Genomic DNA, 21,455 nt, shown 5'->3' on the forward strand with positions numbered 1-21,455 from the left:
CGGATATTTTGGGGTCATTTTACAACTGTAGGATCTGGTAGCTTAGTACCAGTTGAAGGAATGATGAACTCTAAAAAAATATATTTCAATACTAGAAGAAAAATATTTTTTAAATGATCTGCAGTTCTGTTTATCAAATATCTGTTAATATACATCAAAAATTCTAGACAATTTAATTGAAATTAGTAATTTTTGCAGATGATTATAATAACCAGTTAAAAATTCAATCGAAAAGAAAATCGAAAGCAGTGAAACTAGAAACAAATAAAGATTTAATCTTTACAATATCAAAAAACTGTCCTGCTTTTTATTTCATGGGAAAAATTAAGCGGCTTGGCTACTGTCGTATGAAATATGTTTGATGTAAACAATGGAAGAAGGCATGGCATCAGCTATTGTTTTAGACTAAATAATTCAATATTTCACTAAATATTGAATTATTTTTGAAATTTTCAGATTAGTAAGTCAAAGGTTCAAGAATTATTTTCCACTCAAAATTGGAAAATCGCTATATTCGTCGATTTTCCAAAATTCTCAGGGTACCGAGTCCCTTAACTTCTTGCCAAAAGATGAAACTATAGCGATGCAAAATATAAGTTAGTGATTTGCTTCAGCGGTTTTACCACACCTTTGAGAAGGAGTTGAAAAAAATTCATTTACCTTTTCGATGCAAATTACAATGAAAAATACACAATCTTAGAACATTAAAGCATGAATGGAAGGTAGATTGAAAAATTCCATTATTTTTCACCAAATTCGAAACAACAAAAGTTTTAAAAAATGCGCATAGGTAATAATTAGTTTATCGAATTCCTCATCACAGTTTGAACTATAATGATAGGAAATCTTGTCTTGCGCATTAGCGTTGCTTCATCTCTTTACAATTAGCCGAGCCGAGTTTTAGCGTCTCTTGTTTCAGTAGCGCCATCTAGGGCCAAAAGTATGTCTTAGTTAGTCATGCATCACAGCTCTGTTTGCGGGGCGGACTTCATTCACTTATCTACAGATCATATCTGTCGATGAGTATCTATCTTTAGTTTTTGCTCATCTTTGATCTAGTACACCCAGTGGTATTGTCTCGACTTGGGGGACTTCGTGGCTACCACAGATTCATACGTGCACCAACCACCATGTACAAGGAAAACCTTCGGCCAGCGGGGTTCGAACTCATAACCTAAGAGATGCGAATCCAACGTCCGCCCAACCAGGCTATCCCGGCCCAGTGTTGATTTCGTCAAGCTGGCTTGTCTATGATAAGTGCCATTAGCAGCAACAACAACACTTTATCACAATTTTCAGAATACGGTGGCAGAAGAGGGAAGAAATGTTTGTGCTACATAAATAAATCCTATTTAATGAGAGAATGTAGAACAATACTGATGAAATATCTTACCATGTATTCATGTTAAAATTTCGAAAGATTCTGTGATTGTTTTTTAGAAGAAAAATCTTAATATATATAAATTACGTGTGACGTTGTTTGTCCGCGATGGACTCCTAAACTACTTAACCGATTTTAATCAAATTTGCACACCGTGTGCAGTTTGATCTAACTTAAAAGATAGGATAGCCCTTTTTTTGAATTTTTAATTAGAATTTTAATTATTAATTAAAAACTAACTTTCCCGCCAAAAAAATCTTCAAATCGCCAAATGAGTACGGCATCAATTTTTTTTTCCCAACAGTCATGAGGCTAGGCTTAAGATTTTTCGGCTGATTATTTGAAACGATTCTATTTATTTTCTTAATGTTTGATGCATTTAAAATTAAACATTGTTAATGAATCGATCTTTCAGATTCATTCTTAAGTACTTTTGAATTAAAATAAAACAGAATAAAGGAAATTAAAAATTTCTAATCTGCATAGCGTTACCCCAACTGGCGTAGAAAAAATCACGCATTTGCGTTCCGCAACTGGCGTTGAAAATTCACGCATGCGCATTGTATTATGATTGTTTACATTTCAACGGAAGCGGACTCGATTTAAATTATTTTTAGGTTCGTTGCATGTTTTTGTAATTAAATTGTATTTAAGTTAGTTATATATTTTTTGTATACGCTTATAGTTTTAAGTACATCGTTTTTTAAGTAGTTTTTTTAACCTGTTTTCAACCGATTATTTTAAACGATTCGTTTTATTTTCTTAATGTTTGATGCATTTAAAATTAAACATTGTTAATGAATCGTTCTGGTCATGATGAATCTGAGAATATTTTGTTGACAAATTCTTGAAATATTACATAAATTAGGAAGGATATTCTTTAGTGCCCATAAAGTTTAAACGCTCAGTGACTCTTTTCAGTAATCATATTACAAAAAAACACTTTGTTTCAGTAAAAAATATTATTATATTAATTGCAGATTAATCCTTTCCACTTTAATATATAGTATAAATTCTACGGGAACTAACAGAAAATTAGAGAGATACATATTACGTTGTGACTGAAGGCCTTTATAATATTATGAGTGAATTATATATCAAAATTTGAAGTTTTAAAATATTTTGATGAAGAAGTTATTAAAGTAGGAATTGCATAAAATATTTAATTATTAAAATTTTAACGAACATTAAGATGTGCGAACCGGCTGGTCGCCAAAGGCGGCTAGTATTTTATACTTTTCGAATACGCCTCTAATTATCAGATTAAAAATTTACGAGCTTTTGCTTTCTCATATTTATTGTAGATTAGAAGATAAGTTATCTGCAGAAAGCACTTACTTTGCAAATTTATCCCAGAAAGAATTGTTCTTTGAAAAATAAATATTAATTGTTTTTACAGCGTAGAAGACTCGTTGTTTATTGTTTGCAAAGCCAGCTTCAGCAGTATGGAGCGGAAAAGAAAAAGCATTATTATAACTTGGAAGATAGAGAATGTTAAATGCATTCATCAGCAGAAAATGGAACTGTACAGTCCTGAGATTTCGATGGATGAAATGGACGGAACCAAGTGGAAATTAGGGGTGCTTGAAATAGCAGGTTCAGAAATTTCGTTATGTGTAAAAAGAGAAGAAGATAATGGTTTGCAAGAATTCGGCTTATTTTACCATTTTTCAGTCAAAACACCTCAAGGAATATTTTCAACTCCAAAAAGAATTTATGGATACATATTTAAAAAGAATGAAAGGTGCTCAATGATTAGAATAGATACGAAAAATTTGGATGATCAAAAAATGGATACAATTCTCACTCTTGAGGATCTTACCATCCATTGCAAAATATGGAAGCAACAAGGATCCTTCTTGAAGTCAGTCAAGTTCTTCGCTAAAACTCGACTGAAGATAGAGCATTGTATGTTCGATGGAAATGTTAGAAATTTTAGCTCTTTTCCTAGTGAGGAAATGGCAACATTGAAGACAGTATCTTCATCTTCAGGAGAAAAATTGGTGACAGTGAAATTTTTCTTTCGAAATTACTCAATGGGAATAATTTTCGAAGCTATGGATAAAGCAAATAAACGATTTTATCATTTCAAATTGCACGTCTTGGATTGCTCAGGTAATAAGATAGATAATGTGAAATTGAAACGAAAATTTGTATTGAACTCCACTGAAAGAGTTTACTTACCATCTCTTTCGGTGAATGAGCTGATAAAAAATAAAGACCAGTACTTGATAAATGACACTCTTTCCATGCAGTGTGAAATCACTTTTTATTCTGGAATAGAATGTGAGCAAATCGAATGGGCTGAATATGAAACTGATTTTACAAGAGCAGTGGAATCTCTGACATCCAAGTTGGGTAGCCCTTGCGATGTCAAGCTTCAGACAGATACCGAAACATTTCCAGCTCACACAGCCATTTTGAGTGCCCATTCTCCTGTATTCGAAGCTATGTTTAACACTAACATAAAAGAGACTATTAAAAAATGCGTCCACATCGATGACATTGACGCAGCGACTGTAAAACGCATGCTTGTGTTTCTGTATACTGATACCTTGGGAGAATTAACATGGAAAAAAGCTACTAAACTCTATTTCTCAGCAGTCAAGTACCAGATACTTTCCCTGAAGGAGGAATGTACGATGCGCTTGAAGCAGAGTATAAGTGTGTCTAATTGCTGTGACCTTTTGCTTTTGGCCGATCTGTATCAAGATAAATATTTGAAGAGGGCAGTGAGGGATTTCATAGCTCATCACGGCGAAGAAGTTCTTTTTTGTGAACAGTGGATGGATTTGGAGGACAGCCAGCCCAAAGTGGCAATCGAAATTTTACGTGATCTATTTGTAGAAGATTGCTGGATATATATCTTTTGACTTTAATTATAGTAAGTAATGCTATTAATTTCTTCAAATAATTTTTTTTTGCCTTGGATTTGTCTACGTCTTTGGCAAATAGCAAATTTTATATAAAATTCTTTGAAAATTTTGTAAATATTAGGTGCTTGCATGTATTTTAATCAGCGACATCTGTTGGTAAACTTGCGAAGTCTCTATATAAACGACAATGGTTTTGGGTTTTACCGATTTACTATTAATTTATTATTATCATTTTGAAAGTTTTCCGTTTAGTTCTCCATGAGTTATTCAGTTTATAAAGATTTTAATCATGGAACGCTCCAAATTGTATTTTCGACATTCATTGCTTTTTTTGTTTTGTTTTGTTTGATTTGAAGAAATCTGTTGTTGAAGCCAATGAGACACTTTTAGAAACTTATAGTGATACTGGTCCGTCATATGCCAATTATAGGTTTTGATTTCAACGATTTAAGAGTGGTGATTTCGATGTCAATGACAAAAAACGGCCTGGAGGACCAAAAAAATTCAAAGACAAACAATTGCAAGACTTATTGAATGAAAAAGGAAAACAGTTGTAGAAAATGATGGAAATATTTTGATTGATATATATTGCACCAATTTTTCTCAATAATTCTTTTTTAAGTGAAAAAATAATCAAAACACATACAAGCACCTAAAACATGTCAGATGAAATTTTCTTATTAAGGAGTTCTTAGAAGTAGTACTTCTCTTATATCTGTCATAAAAGATTTTTAAAGAATTCTTGCACTTTTTCATGCATTTGTTTTCACATAATTCAAATTATCCCATGGTTGTATTCATATACGAAAAGCAATCGTTTTAATTTATGATTCTCACTTTATATAAACTAAATAGATTAGTGCGAGTTTTTTTATTTCTTCACAGTGTTCAGATAAGAACTAAATTTAAATTAAAGAACTTTTTTAACAAAATTAATAAACTTGAAGCTATTTAAAATTTTTGACAAGTTTGAATTCCTAAAAATATCAAAGCCTTTTCCTCAGAGATCTAATATTAAAGGAAAGAGGGAATTTTCTAAAATGCATATTCTCTCCGTTTTAGAAATCCACTCCATTTATTAATGAAAAATTAAGCAGTCTACACTTGGATACTGGCAAATTCTAAATAAATTTAATGTCTCATTGTCGTTTTTGGAAAAGTATTAGTCTTTCACAAGCTTTAAATTTATTTCCTTTAAATTCCAGCAATTAGCCGTAAGTTAATAATTATAATTGAATATCTCAGTTTTGCAGTTCTGTTAAAATAAAACAAAACAGGATATTGCCTGATGTTCATTGGAAATCAAAAATAGAAATTGGAAGTTTTGTTTCATTAGGTCCAATAATATGTTTGTTGAAATTAAATATGTCATCCTAGAAGTCAGCAAAAAAAAAAAAAAAAATCCCCCCCCCCACATACCAGATCAAAAATTGATTACTTCAAGGACAATTCAGCTTTAAATGCTCAATAGCCAAACACAAAACGATTTAAAGAAATAAAATATTTTCTTCCAATGGTACGATGTTTATTTTTAAGACAAACTGATTTTGTCGACAGATTCTAATCCTGAACTAATCTCTTACAGATGTGTGCTACTTCCTGATATAAAATATTATTCTGCAGCAGCGTGCTTTATGAAAATCGACATGAATGTGCATCCTAAATTGGAATTGTAAACAATTCTATAAAATCAATTGATTAGATTAACTGTTATCTCAATAAACTTTTGTATTTTGAATAAACCCTTAAATTTATTGTGTTAATAAATCATTACATGATATTTTATTTATAATAATTCATACAGTTGTTTAGATCTATATGGAATTTTGAAATAGTGCAAGTGGCATTTTGTGACGAATTTGAAAAAAATTTGAATCGAGATCAAATGGCATGGGTAAACCCCACTCTTGAAATATATGTGTGCGATATCAATCACTAATATATCACCGACAGCATTTGACGCAGAAAAACATACTTTACATGCATCAATTCCACAAACAGATGTCCCTTAGAAAAGTTTTTTTTTCCAGTAAAAGAATTGCAACATAAGTAAGTCATATAACTTTTTTTCCTTTCCGGTCTTCCATCATATTACGTTTTTAAATTAAAAAAGAAGCATATTAAGGCGGGCATCGCAAACCGAGTTGAAAAGATGACGTCTCACTATAAAAATTTCTGCGCTTTATGATAAGAGAACGCACCTCATATGAGTGCATAATTCACTTATACCAATCCCACATAGAGTCGCGTCTTCAGTAAGAAAATTATTTGTAAAGAATAAACTGTGATAACAATGCATTATAGGATTTTTTTAGATCATCATCCCAAGTTAAAAAAAAATTTCCTCTCGACAAGCTGGAAGGCAAAGGCAGATTCCTTTACATCTAAATAACTATCTGCCAACATAAATTGTTGACGTTAGAAACAGTCAAAAGTAGGGTGAGAAAATCATTTTTCATACCCTAACATCTAAGACATTACAGTTAGCGAAAAAACTAAGTACTAGTTGTTAGTCTTAATCAGGCGCTAATTTGACTAATTTGTTTTATTTTTCTACCTTCAATATTAAGTAAGTAAGCGCGAAATGAAAATTTCAATCCTCCCAACTATTTCCATCATCTTAAATGGTATTTGCTGGTATATTGGTATGGTTAATTGTATTAATTTTTATAAACAAGTTAAGGGCATTCCAATAGTAACAGCTTTTTCAAGTGCTTTAGCTAATATTTTCCTGCATTACTATGAGAAAAAAAAATAATGAAATATAATTTAATAAACGGGTGGAGATATATTGATGACCTACTTTTGATAAACTTCGACAATACTAATATTGTTACTAATTGCTATCCAAAAGATTTCATTCTAACAGAAACAAATAAAAATCAACTTGAGGCTACCTTTCTGGATTTAAAAATCGAAATTGCTAATGATAAAACAATAGTTGGTATCTACGATAAAAGGGATGAATTCAACTTTAAAATAACAAAACTATGTAACTATCATTCCAATCTAAACTCTAAAATTTTCAAAAATCTAATTTTCTCACAAGTTAACAGGATCAAAAGAGTTTGCAATAATAAAATTTCCTATATTGAAGCATCAAATAACCTCATTAAAAATTTAATTAAAAATGAATTTCCTAGAAATTACTATAATGTCAACTTTTTAATTAAACAAGGTATGGTTTCGGATTAATCCTTTACCTAAAATAAAAATAGAACTTTCCTTGCATATTAGATCATTTAATAGATGGCGCTGGGAGCCTACAATTGTTTTTTACATTAAATACGTTAGCTTTGTGGTTTTAAAAAGCGAGAATCACAATCGATAGCTTAAAATTTCTTTGCCTGCTGCTTGTATGGGCTTTCCTTTTTGTTTTTTATTAATGGTTTGAGTGTTATTTTATGGTATTTTTTTGTTTTTATTGTTATTTTTGTTATTGTATTTTTACTTATTAGTGGATATTTTCTTCTAATTTATTGTTTTGTATTTTCCTTTCTGTTAAAATGGTATATCTTTTGGGCCTAATTTCAGGGGATTTTCGGGTCACGAGGAATCATTATTAGACTGTCTTGTCTGCATTCTTTCACAGAAAAAAAATCCCTTTTTTTTTAAATCCTGCCTGAGAGTGAGCCTTGAAAAAGTCTACAGGCTGGATTCTTTTTTTATTTGGTTTAGTTTTTGTTTGGTTTAATTTGATTTTCCTATTAACTTGATTTTAATACTTTTGTCTCAATTCATCTGTGTTTTAGAATAGCTGCATTTGCGCTCTCTAAATACTATGAAGTTTTTCCTGTTCCTTTTTTGGTTTTAGTTTTAATAAGAAATCATTTTTAGTTGCGATTCCGAAACTATTTCGTTTTGTTTTCGTTTTAGTTTCGTTTTCAAAATATTTCTTACTTTAGATTGGTTACTATATATATATATATATATATATATATATATATATATATATATATATACCGCAACCGAATCACTAACTCTCGAACGGGTTTTCGGAATTTCCATTTTAAGATGACCAGTTACAAACTGGAACTAAACAACTGTTGCTATGTGTTCTTCACTCTGACAAAGGAACAAACATCAAATATTTACTGTGGGTCAGTTGTAAAACAAGAAAAGAAAAATTTGCATATTGTGTACGGAAACTTATTTTGCATGATACTTCATCATTTATCTTAAAATTTGCAAAAAGATTTGCTGCGTTTTGTAAAATCAGAAATTTATTATGAACCCCCCTTTTAAAGAAGAAACTGCTTCATTTCTTTATCTCACACAAAATGATGTGTCTAGATTTGTTACTTAATTATTAATTAACCAAATTAAATTAATTAATCAAATTAAATTTATCTAATAAGCTAAATGAATCTCTTTCCTTATTCTAATTTCAAGCCTAAAAATATTTTAACATAATATGACTAGAAAAAAATGGCCCTTTAAAGGGTTAAATAAAAAGTGGAAATGGATCAGGAAATAAGAATCCATTTTAGAATTAAGTTTATATGAGCTAATTTCAAATACAAATTAGGAAATTAATTAAGATTTAAATTATATTTTCAAATATCGCTACACGCACACACACTCACATACACATTATATAACTTTTGAACGAAAAGCGGTTTTGGATTCTAAGGACCATGATGGGCAAAGAACTCAACAAATTTTCCCGAAGTCTTGACACCAGAACCATTGCAATATGTAGTCTTCCTATAGGAATCTACCTAACAATCGAATTTTGAGACGAACTCCACAATCTTGAACTGTTGTAAGAATATGATGGCAAGACTTGGTATCTCATAATTTTCTACTCCACACTTATGATGCATGAGTGCGTTATTAATTTCACTAGTTTCATATTTGGTTGGAAAGTTATTTTGTGATGAAAGAATTGTTACTTATAAAGGCCGCGTATATTTATTTTTAGTTACTTATTTTCAAGATCCAACAACACTATTTTAGGGTGAATCTCACAGTTCTTGGGAATTACCATTCTTGGAAACTTCTTGGGAATTACCATGTTCTTGTTCCGCATACAATGTTCTTGTTCCGCAGTAACCTGAAGGCCATAAGGAATAAGACATTCAGGCATAGGAATTGAGATAAAATGTTTACCCCAAATCTAAATGTCTTTTTTTATTTTATTTTATTTATTTATTCATTTTGAATAGCGAATATATAAAAACATTTGAAATTTCAGAATTTCACTTTTAGATAGGATTTTTATGGGGTCCACGAATGCGGGCATATCGAAAATTATTTATAAATATTTTTTGACAACTCTGTTTTTTTTTTTTGTTTTTTTTACGATTAAGTTGAATTTCATGGAGAAACAATACAGATAGTATATCATTTTCTGTAGAGCCTTCTCTAATGAAATTGTAAGACTTTTGTTCAAATTTAAAAAGAAAAACTAATAATTTTTTTTCCCGTGGCTAAATTAATGTATTGTATCACATATATATCGCTTACATTATATTTTCTTAAATTCATATGTCTCTTCTAATTAAATTGTTCCTCCGAGATTTACAGTCTTTTAATTAGCGGGACAAACATATACTCAATTCTCAACTCTTTACTCGGTTACATATCAGAAAGCAAATATTTTATGCAATGACGAGTTAGTCCTAAATTATGATAAAAATTTACAATTTCGGTATCAAAGCCACATATGGAATTTCATTTCGCTAGCTTGATTTGTTTCGAGAAGTTCCGTGTTTACAGTTGGTTTTGATTAGCTATATTAAAGTTTCGTTTGGAAACAACCCGAGAGCTATTTTTAGCTGGACCTTGCAATTTCAAGCATAGTCAGAGGAAGAGGATGAGCGCTGGGCTGGGACCTTCTGCGAATCTTTCTCGTCGCACCATCGGGAGAGGGGGGAGCCTTTGGCTCACAGCGTCAGTGTAAAGCCGCGTTCCGACGACCTGTGAATCTGGAGACATGGCACACTTTCCCCTCTCTTGCGATTTTCAGGGGTTCTTTTATGACTGTGGAAGCTATCCGGAGTCCCGTAAATAAACTGAACATACGTCGAAGAACCCAGGAAAACCAAAGAGAGGGGAAAGAGGGAGAGTGTTCCATGTCTCCAGATGCACAGAACGTCAGAACACAGCTTTAGAACTCGCAAATCCCTCTTTAGTGGAAACGGGTCTCGAACAGGGAACCCTCCGACCCCGAAACCGAGAGTTTACCATTAGACTACTGTGGTCAAATTTTCGACAAACTGTTGACAAAGTTCAGTTTTCGAATTTCTCATGCTTTTGAATTATTGCGTTCATATAAACGCAAAAGAGAAAGACCAAGAAGCGGTCAATTCGTAAGAAGAGAACTTAATGTTAAGGTCACATACACAATTTCATTTGTCTAGCTGAAAGCTACTCATCTTCTTTTTTTTTTTTTTTTTTTTTTTTAATTTCCTTTATCTTGATTGTACAATTCCCGACTAGAAATCCGATTTAACTAAAGTTCCACCTTGTATGTGGATCTAGTTCCTGCTGAATCGATTTCTCTAACTGTTGTGTCCTATTGATTCTGGCCGATATGCACCAAGATGAAGATTTGAACACAGCTGTGAAGACCTACATACTTCAATATGCCTCAGAGATCCTTCACTGTGATCAGTGGAGAAATTTAGAAAAGAACCTTCCCCAGTTGGCAATTGAAACTTTACGTGGCTTACTTCTGGATATCAGGTTGTGACTATGACTGTTCTTATTTATCATGTTATTATTTTCATCAATGGAGTATTTTATGCAATTCTATTAATTTTATCCAATGACAGGTTAGTAAGTCTGGAATGCTTAAATGGGTTTTTTTCGATCATTTCCTATATATTAGATGTACATCTGATGTATGAAAACCTGTTTTGACACTACTTTAACAGTAGAATTTTTTAATGGTAAACGATTATTTAGTTTATGTTTGCTATTAAGTATTTTCTTCTAAGTGTTATTGGAATATAAAGGAAATTACTTCTTTAACCGGCTAACCCGTACCTGGAGACGGGAGTCAAAATGCCACCGCGTTGTTCATTAGCTTTGATTATCACGTGGTATTTTGTCCTTGAATACAATCATCTCCTCAGTACCATCAAGTTGTTCTTTCAGCAGTATCTTGGCAAAAGTCAAACTGTGAGCACGTGCTTATAACCGAGTTATTCTTTTTCAAACTTTTTGCTTTTATTTATAGAGTCGCTGACTCCATGTCTCTGAAACTGCTTTTTGCTTGAATAATACAAAAAGAATAAAAAAAAAATATTCTTAAAATAATGTTTTAAAATATTGTATTCTTCATTTTTGTTTAATAAATTCTAACATTTATTAACATCATTATAATTCTGTAATATCTAAACGAAGTAAATACTCATTAAATGATTGTTTAGATTTTTTCTTATATTATCTTTCCAGTATTTAATATTATAACATTTAACATTTTTAATATTTTTAGTAACTACATAATTTCCAGAATATATTGTGTTTCCAAAATAAATCCCAATGCTGTTTAAAAAAGACAAAAAAAAAAATAACAATGGTGTGATTTTGTCTCCTTGTCTCTGGCCGCTTGAGAAAACTCATGTCTCCAGTTACGGGTTAAGTATTGTTTCTTAGTTAGGAAATCAATTAAATAGAATTATTAAGGATTTTGCCTAAATGTTTATGTAATTATTATATAAGATTTGGAAAATTAAAATTAGCATCATTTTACATAACGATGTAGCACATTAAATTATTCAAAATGTTGCTCAAATTTTAAAATTTTAAAAATTGCTAAATGTTTTTGAAAGACCAAATAACATAGTAAATATTGAATTTTCTAAAATACAGATTTCTATCTATTTTTTTTTTTCAGAAAGGAAAGAAGGGGCATGTCATTACCTTGTACATGGATAATAACATCCTCCTGATAAACACAGATTATATTATTTTTAATAAAATAAATATTTTCTCGTAAACTTTCTGAACTCTGTATGATCATTCCATAAGTGGAGTGTTAGCCTCATCTCAAACAGAAATCTAACTTACTATTGAAAGAATATTCTGTCGTATTGAATATAGCTCATTTAATGATCGTGGCATTTTTGGCAACTTGCAGAACTATTACTAATTTCGATTATTTCAATATTCATCCGATAAAAAATATCGTAATTTTGTCAGCTATTGCCTGAAAGCAAAGAAGAATATATATTCCTTTTATTTCTTTGAAGAAAATTTCTGTTACATGGATTTTAAAATATGTTGAAAAAATACAGCTCTTTAAAATATTTTGAACTCTGAGAAGACGACGCGAACGATACCTGAGCAAGCACCGTCTCTCCAAAATTCTGCCTCTCACCAGCGGAAGGGCATATGCCCCGCGACTCTAGATTTAACGTACAACAAGCCACATACGTGACGGATCTTTAGACTTGGAACTTTACTCTGAAGCACCGAGGTATTCATTGGGCCTCCACAATCCACTGTTTGGACAGTGGAACAGGTCACCACATTCTCCTATTTGGTGAAAAATCTGCACTTAAAGTTTAGCACATCTTCTATGATTATATGGTGGATACCAAGTGAGAACTTTAATTATGGATATGGGATTCTGCAAACAAATTTTTACACTTCGAAACGGAAGATGGAAGCCTGATCGAACTAAATTATGAATGTTTTCAATGATGTATTTCCGGTACATTCAACACGAAAAAGAACGTCATCATAAGATTGAGTTCATATTCGATCTCTTAACCAAATTTTGTTACATGGGGAAAACATTTTTCGTAGAATTAGATCTGAGAATACAGATAATCTTCCAAGTTTCCAAAAAAAATGAAATGAAAAAAATGAAAAAAAATGAACTGAAAAAAATGAACAGAATAAAAGAATAAATAAATAAACGAAAATAGTTTATCTGAATACACATTATTTGGAACTACGATTTCAACAATGGATATACTGCTACAGTATTGTTACGAAATTTCCCGGGTTCGTTTGGATAGTGGGAGTTATATGGTATGGAGAACACTCAATCACCAGGCGGCAGTAGAAAAAGATACAACGACGTTTATTTACACGAAGACACACAGGATAGCACAAAGACGACAACTATATACAGCACAGAAGACGATTATCTTCAGCCGAGACGTGCAGCATACAACCAGACTCTACTGCAGACAGTAGCGCACAGCTTAGTTCAGCACTAGCTTGACTCCGTCGCTGCTCCGCTTATCCCTGGAAGACCATTTCTTCACCGCCGATTCCAACTACTCTCTGACAGCTGCGGCTGTCTCCTTTTATAGGTCTCAGGAGGCGGGGGCAGAAGCCTCTCAACCAATCAGGAACGTCCGAGGCGTATCTTGGTTCCTACTGGACGGATCGGGAAAATTCTCGATGTTTCGGGTATAATCCATTTTGGCGCCAAAGTCGTCGCCAAGTAGCCAAATGGTCGCCAACCTCTGGAACCTCCGACGCGACACCGGACTCCGTCCAATACAGATGACTGTAAAACATTCTTTCCGATGGTGGAACCAACTATGCTGGGAAGCAGCATTACAGATTCGTAACAGTATTATAAAGTTAATACTACTTGCCGTTCACTAAGCCGTTTCACTAATTTCAAATCTTGATGAGATTCTTCTTATGACACCTAACTTGCACCGAACATATTAAAATGACTATGTATAAAATATACTAGGTATTCCAAAAATGATTGATGCATTTTGAAAATCAATTTTTAAAAAACGAATGGGATAGAAATATATCGTTTACTGCCTTACGCTTCGGATACCAAGGAATTTTATCCCACGAAATTGCAAATTTGGTGTTTCCATTGGCACCGATCGGTGGCGCTGCAAAGATGGAAAAATAAAAATGGGGTATGAAATGTTGCAAGGATTGTTTCGAGAAATTAAATTACGATGTTTTCAATGTTAGTCCCACTTGCAGCAACAGCCTGGCGCAGTTTGTGGTAAAAATGAGGCAAAGAATGGATATTTGAAGTACTTCGTTTTACCTATACTTGTTACAGATCGCCTGCAGCGCTGTCTGTCGGTGACAATGCTAACTAAAATTGGAATTTGATGGAATAAAATTCCATGATTTACCAAGCGTAAGGCCTCAAACAATACATTTCTATCGTATTCCTTTTTTTTTTTTTTTTTTTTTTTTATCTAGCAGTCATATTTGTGACACCCGGTATCTTGATGTAGCAAACGTTGCAGTCAAACATTTTGTGAGGGTAAAAGAAATTTCTGAACATTTTGTGCATTTCTACTTCGACGGTAGTCTTTAAAATGAACACTGAATTAAAACCATGCATTTTTTTTTCTAAATCTGATCTTCTCTAAGAAATACTAAAGTTGTATCAGCTGCCGAATATATGGGCAATCAACTACAAAAGATTTTAGTTTCTCAAAAACATTATGAAGACCTTGAAAAAATTCATATAAAAATTAAAATAAATTCATATAAAATAACCTTATTCATATAAAAAATTTAACGAACTGTTTCCTTTTATATGATGCGAGATGTGGGTGATATGTATTTTTTCTAACAACAACTGACTTGTGTAGAGTGTTTGAATTCCACTCTACACAACTCTACTCTTACTTTCCGCTCAAAACTTGACTTGTGTAGAGTGTTTGAATTCCACTCTACACAACTCTACTCTTACTTTCCGCTCAAAACTTGACTTGTGTAGAGTGTTTGAATTCCACTCTACACAACTCTACTCTTACTTTCCGCTCAAAACTTGACTTGTGTAGAGTGTTTGAATTCCACTCTACACAACTCTACTCTTACTTTCCGCTCAAAACTTGACTTGTGTAGAGTGTTTGAATTCCACTCTACACAACTCTACTCTTACTTTCCGCTCAAAACTTCTTACGTGCTATCTCACAACAATATTTTTATATTCGCAATGCTGATGACAAAGAAAACGCACCAATTAGAGGGCAATCTTGTAACTCATTATTTAATGATTCTCTAAGTATCGCCATGTTCTTCATAGAAACTGAATGGACTTCCGGAACTATGTTATGACGTCTGCACATTCTAAGGTCCTCTCTTAGATAGCAGATTACTTCCTTGATCTGCATCATGACAGTCCCCAGTTCCTCTATTAAACTTATTTGTTTTGAAAATAGGGAAAAATACAAATGCTTCTTAAGTACTAGAAATATTAAATTTCCCCAGCACGAAAGCTCTATATTTCCGTTCTTTTTTAAACATGTTTTTTTTTTCTTAAATAGTCTTGATACTAGGAGTTCTGTAGCATTCTATGATGGTTTCAAATCACATACCAAATCGTTTAACTGGTGAGAATCATAACTCTTTTAAGTTCAAACATATTCACAACTACAAAACTTGCATGAATGTTGCATAAACTTCAACATCATAATGAAGTACTTCAACGAGAGATGTTTAACAATTTTACATTTTGTTTTACAATGATTTTATTAAATTTCCCCTAAATCAATGTAGAGAATTCAATTCAGTTGTTTACCTATATTTGATCACAGATTAAAATATTCTGTATTAAATTCGTTTTTTTTTTGTAATACTTTGATGCTTTTACCATGTAATTAGTAACCACACGGTCACGTGGATATTGCTAAATCACAGATATCTTACTGCTCATAATACGATGCGGGCGCTTTCCTTTCGTTATGATTATCTTTATTTCCACTGTAAAAATCGTATGCAAATTACTGGTAATCAAAACCATAACTTAACAGAAGAAAATTAAGTACAATTTTAAATTTAGCAAGACTATTTAGTCAAAAAGTTGAAGTCAATAAAAAATATGCTAAAATTTGTTCTCCAGTGTCAATGTTATTGTCTGATCCTTTTCTTTACACCCACACTTTAAACAGACTAGAAAGCTTAAAGCCCTTAACTTATATTCGAACATCCGAACTTCCTCTGCAGTTGCAATCAATTTAATTTTCCATATATATTGTTACGAAATTTCCGGGTTTGTTTGGATAGTGAAAGTGATATGGTGTGGAGAACGCTCAATCAGCAAGCGACAGTAGAAACAACGACGTTTATTTACACTAAGACAGGACAGCACAAAGACGGCAGCTATGCACAGCAGAGACAAACACAGTAGACGACAGTAGCATACTTCAGTAGACAGCAGCACACGAAGCGGATAGACAGAATCCAGCAGGAGATGGGCTCCTGGGAGCTTCGCTCTACCGTCTCTCCAACGGCTGAACTTCTCGTGTTAGCTGCCGACTCGCTACTTCTCACACGACTTCACTTACACCACACAACTTCACTGCAGCTTCCTGATTGGTCTGAAGATTCTGTCTCAGAAGGGGGGCTAGAATCTTCAGACCAATCAGGGCGTATCTGGTTCCTACTGGATGGAGTGTGAAACTTCTCGAACTTTCCAGTATGATCCATTTAGTCGCCAAACTCGCCAAATTCGTCGCCAAGTTCTCAGGTCATTGACGCACAGGGCAGATCTTACAAAGAGTTTTAACGGTTTTTCCCAGGATGACACTATTCGTACCGGGTAGCAAAGTTACAGTCAAATTATATTTGAGGAATTTCAAAATTACTGTAATCTGGAACACAATAGTGAAAACATTCACAAAATTAGGAAATACATTTTTGGTCTTAGAAATAATAAAATTAAATGGTTTTTAAATAATAAATTCGGGGAATTAGAGTTTAAAAATTCGTACACAAAATGTATTATTCTAGATCTTATTAAATGTAAACTTAACATTGGAAAAACGATTTACTTTTTAATAATAAAAATAATGTTTACAAAGAATACTGTGTGATTAAATTCTGGGATATTTACTTCGAATATCTAAAATTACCCAAAATTATACATAATAATAATATATTTTTTCCTCTTACAGATAAAACAACTGTATCAATAGCATTTAGTTACACTTCAACTTTAAAGAAAAAAATTTGTAATTATAATTACTATAGCAAAAAAATTTAGATAAAATAAATAAAACAGATTGTTACTGTAACAAAGAAAAATATAAAGATTTTATAGATATTGATAAAGGTCATATTATTACAGGTAATTTAAAAATTATTGAATCCAACTCTTTAAGAGATTTGATGGGAAGAGGAACAAAATTTAGATTAAGAGAAAAAATAAACCATAACAAAATTTTGATTTCTATTGGTAATGATTTGGATGTTTTTATTGCTAAATTATCTAGAAAATACCATTGGCCTGCGGAAGGTTTCGGGGAATGGAAAGTGAGAATTTTAAAGGAAATTAAAATAAAAATGAATACTGATTTTGACAGATCTAAAGAAAGTGGAATTTATTTTAGTAAAACATTAAAAAATGAAATAAAAAATTTAAAAGAAAAATTTGTTATTACAGTAATCGATAAATCAGCAAATAATTTCTGTTTAATTTGTAAATATTATTATAAAGAACTTTTAATTAATGAATATAACTCTAATGCAACTTATATGTTAAAGAACACCGGGAAAAAGGAATTAGATAAAAGAATGCTAGCTTTCGCAAAAAAAACCAAAACTAAGACTTGCTCTCTTAACTATCCTTATTTATTCCCAACAGTTAAATTTAATAAAAAAACCATTAAAATTCAGATTCGTAACCTATAGCACTGGCAGTTATAATTACTATACGGGTAAACATTTCTTTAAATACTTAAAAATTATCCTGGACAAAATAAAAAATGAAGACAACTTTATTATTTCTAGTAACAAAGAAGTACTGGATTTTCTTAAAGATAACAACATTAATAAACTTAATACTTTTGATTTCCAAAATTTATACACTAATCTACCTCATGAAAAATTAATAAAGGTCTGCACTTTTATATATGACGAATATTTAAATGAAAATATCATTCCTAAAAATAACTGGCTTGAGTTATGTAATTTTAATATTACTGAAAATTACGTTTTTAATGGTATTAATTTTTATAAACAAGTCAAGGGCATTCCAATGGGAACAGCTTTCTCAAGTGCTTTAGCTAATATTTTCCTACATTACTATGAGAAAAAAATAATTAAATATAATTTAATAAACGGGTGGAGATATATTGATGACCTACTTTTGATTAACTTCGACAATACTAATATTATTACTAATTACTATCCAAAAAATTTAATTCTAACAGATGCAAATAAAAATCAACTTGAGGCTACCTTTCTGGATTTAAAAATCGAAATTGCTAATGATAAAGAAATAGTTGGTATATACGATAAAAGGGATGGTTTCAACTTTAAAATAACAAAACTATGTAACTACCATTTAAATCTAAACTCTAAAATTTTCAAAAATCTAATTTTCTCACAAGTTAACAGGATCAAAAGGGTTTGCAATAATAAAAATTCCTATATTGAAGCATCAAACAACCTCCTTAAAAATTTAATTAAAAATGAATTTCCTAGAAATTACTGTAATGTCAATTTTTTAATTAAACAAGGTATGGGATTAATCCTTTGGCTTAAATAAAAATAGAACTTTCTTTGCATATTAGATCACTCAATAGATGGCGCTGGGAGCCTACATTTGTTTACATAATTTACCGTTAGTTTTTTAAAAAGCGGGAATCACAATCGATAGCTTAAAATTTCCTTGACTGTTGATGGTATGTTCTGTGCTGGCCTTTTCGTTTTTTCCTTTAGTGCTATTTTTTGTTTTTATTGTTATTTTTGTTATTGTATTTTTACTTTGTAGTGGTTATTTTCTTCTAATTTGTTGTTTTGTATTTTGCTTTCTGTTAAAATGGTATATCTCTTGGACATAATTTCAGGGGATTTTCGGGTCACTAGGAATCATTATTAGACAAATGTCTGCATTTCCTCACAGAAAAAAATCCCTTTATTTGAATCACTGCCTGAGGGTGACCCTTGAAAAAGTCTTCAGGCCGGATTCTTTTTTATATTTTTTATAATTTTTTTGGTTTAATTTTTATTTGGTTTTTTTGATTTTCCTATTAACTTGATTCTAATACTTTTGTATCAATTCATCTGTGTTTTAGAAGTAGCTGCAATTGCACTCTCTAAATACTATGAAGTTCTTTTTTTGGTTTTAGTTTAAATAGGTAATAAATTTTAGTTGCGATTTCGAAACTGTTTTGTTTCGTTTTCATTTTAGTTTCGTTTTCAAACTATTTCTTACTTTAGATTGTTTACCGTTCTCTCTCTCTCTCTCTCTCTCTCTCTCTCTCTATATATATATATATATATATATATATATATATATATATATATATATATATATATACACACGTCAAGTGTCTCTTGCTAGTTAGGATAAAATCACTTTTCTAATTACAAAATGGGTCTTTGAGATGGACCTCTCACTTTCAACCATTAACTCTTCATTGGCGCAATAGCAACGGCATTGTATTGCATACATGCTTCAGGCTTAAAACATATATAGTTTTTCAATTTTTATTCATGGTTAAGATGCAATTATTTCAATTAGAAACCAAAATTGGTAATTCTGATCTCAATTCAGATCTATACGTTGTTTGAATACAAAATTGAATTAAATGTATTTTAAGGACACGACGAGGTGTCACCGAAGCGGTGCAAAGGAGTATTAAGGATTAAACTGAAATCAAATGACGAGACTGACACTTTATCCTATAAAATCTCAAATCGTGTCTACATGAGCAGCTTGAGAATTTTAATGATCCAGATCCTCATTGATGATATGTAGGGTCTGAAACGGTAGACATTTTTCTTTTTAGATTAAACAAGTTATATAAAGAAGCAATTAGATTAGATAGAAGATTCAAATACGAAGAAGATGGAAAAAACTTATCATCAGAAACAGGCTCGAAGATTATTCCGTTCAGTGTTTGTTATTCGAAAAATTCCTTTTGGCAAGCTGGAAGAAAAAGGCATATTCCTTTACATGTGAATTTCTATTTGGCAACATAAATTGTTGATGTTAGAAACAGTCAAAATCACAGCGTGGAAATCACTTTTCGGCCACTGATTTCTAAAAGATATTGCAATTATCGAAAAACTTGAAATACAGAAGCTCTTTGTCTTAATGAGGCCCTGATTTCGCTAATTGGATTTATTTTTTCTATCTTCAATATTAAGAAAGTTAAAGCGAAATAAAAATTCCACTATTTCTACCCTCTTTGAGGTAGATGATGGCCCATTTACAAATTCATCCGAGATTTTTACATTTCTAACAACATATTCCAGGCCATTTAAAATCCAAACAAAATTACTCTGGTTAATGAGTGAATTACTCTAATTACTCTAGTTGATATATATATATATATATATAAAGAACTGAAGAAATCTTCTCATGAGAACCATCATTGCAATAGGCAGTCTTCCTATAGGAAGCCACTTAAAACAATTGTTAACAGTTGTTAATTGAAGATTTAAGTGTATAGTCATGTATTTTTGTAGATGCGATGAATGGAAACAAGTAGAAACAAAGAGGGAGGGGGTCTAACAAATATTTACTTCATTTACTTGTTTGACTATTAAAAGAGAACCGTATGACAGTGTTACGGATGAATTCAGAATGAATTACAAATTTTCCATCGATATATTTCATGTAACTTTCTCGTATCAAAAATGAACACATACAAACATACTTCAAAAGGAGAAAAAGTGCTTAGAAGTAACAGTGAATCCTCCTAAGATGAACAATCCACTAATTCCTGATACAATTACTATTCAATGGAAAACTTGGAGAATACAAAGCATCATCCTGATGCCAGGTCATTTCTACGCTCGAACTCGAATATTGAAAAAAGATGCGGATTTGTTAGTAGAGTTCCAAATTTTAGCGACTTTTCTAGAAATGAAAAAGGGATTCTGGAAATAAAAACTTCAATTATGAGTGAAACACTAACTATAATTAATATACCTTTATTTGGATCGTATTACTATCCATAATTCAGTTTACTTCCCCAAATAAATATTGCAATGTTTTCATTTCAAAATATTTATTTTGAATTCCGTACATAGTAAGAAATCAAATGCAGAAAAATTCCGAAGAGAAACTGCCAATAAAAGGCTGTTCAGTATTTATCAAATGACTCTCTTTTGATGCACAGCGAACTTATATTTTGTTCTAGAAAAAAAATGCAAAAAATTTGAAAAAATTGAAAATGAAGCAGATTCCGCTCAAAATACCATTGGGAAGGGTTTCAACAAACCCTGAAGTCCATATTTTAGGCAGCCGAAATCCCTCCCAAAATAGTCAAATGACATTAAATTTC

The 21,455-nt window shown here is 31.6% G+C and overlaps 1 protein-coding gene across 3 annotated transcripts; it reads left to right on the forward strand.

Annotated features, from left to right (window-relative positions):
- The first annotated feature begins 2,733 nt into the window (after window positions 1–2,733).
- Window positions 2,734–12,306, forward strand: LOC129972366 (speckle-type POZ protein-like). 3 transcript variants are annotated; one of them, XM_056086484.1, is made up of 2 exons: window positions 2,734–4,265; window positions 12,104–12,306. In XM_056086484.1, the coding sequence occupies exon 1, from the start codon at window positions 2,827–2,829 to the stop codon at window positions 4,252–4,254; it is 1,428 nt and encodes a 475-aa protein (XP_055942459.1). In that variant the 5' UTR covers window positions 2,734–2,826; the 3' UTR covers window positions 4,255–4,265; window positions 12,104–12,306. The 3 variants fall into 3 exon arrangements, with proteins under 3 accessions (XP_055942459.1, XP_055942460.1, XP_055942458.1); XM_056086485.1 differs by lacking the exon at window positions 12,104–12,306 and adding an exon at window positions 10,744–11,366; XM_056086483.1 differs by lacking the exon at window positions 12,104–12,306 and adding an exon at window positions 5,843–6,027 and having other exon boundaries at window positions 2,735–4,265.
- The last annotated feature ends 9,149 nt before the right edge of the window (window positions 12,307–21,455 follow it).

This window comes from Argiope bruennichi, chromosome 6 (genome assembly GCF_947563725.1).
Source record: "Argiope bruennichi chromosome 6, qqArgBrue1.1, whole genome shotgun sequence".
Taxonomy (NCBI): Eukaryota; Metazoa; Arthropoda; class Arachnida; order Araneae; family Araneidae; genus Argiope; species Argiope bruennichi.

Bases quoted from the DNA above. Each gene is read 5' to 3' on its own strand.
- LOC129972366 (XM_056086484.1), top strand. From the start codon at position 2,827: ATGGAGCGGAAAAGAAAAAGCATTATTATAACTTGGAAGATAGAGAAT.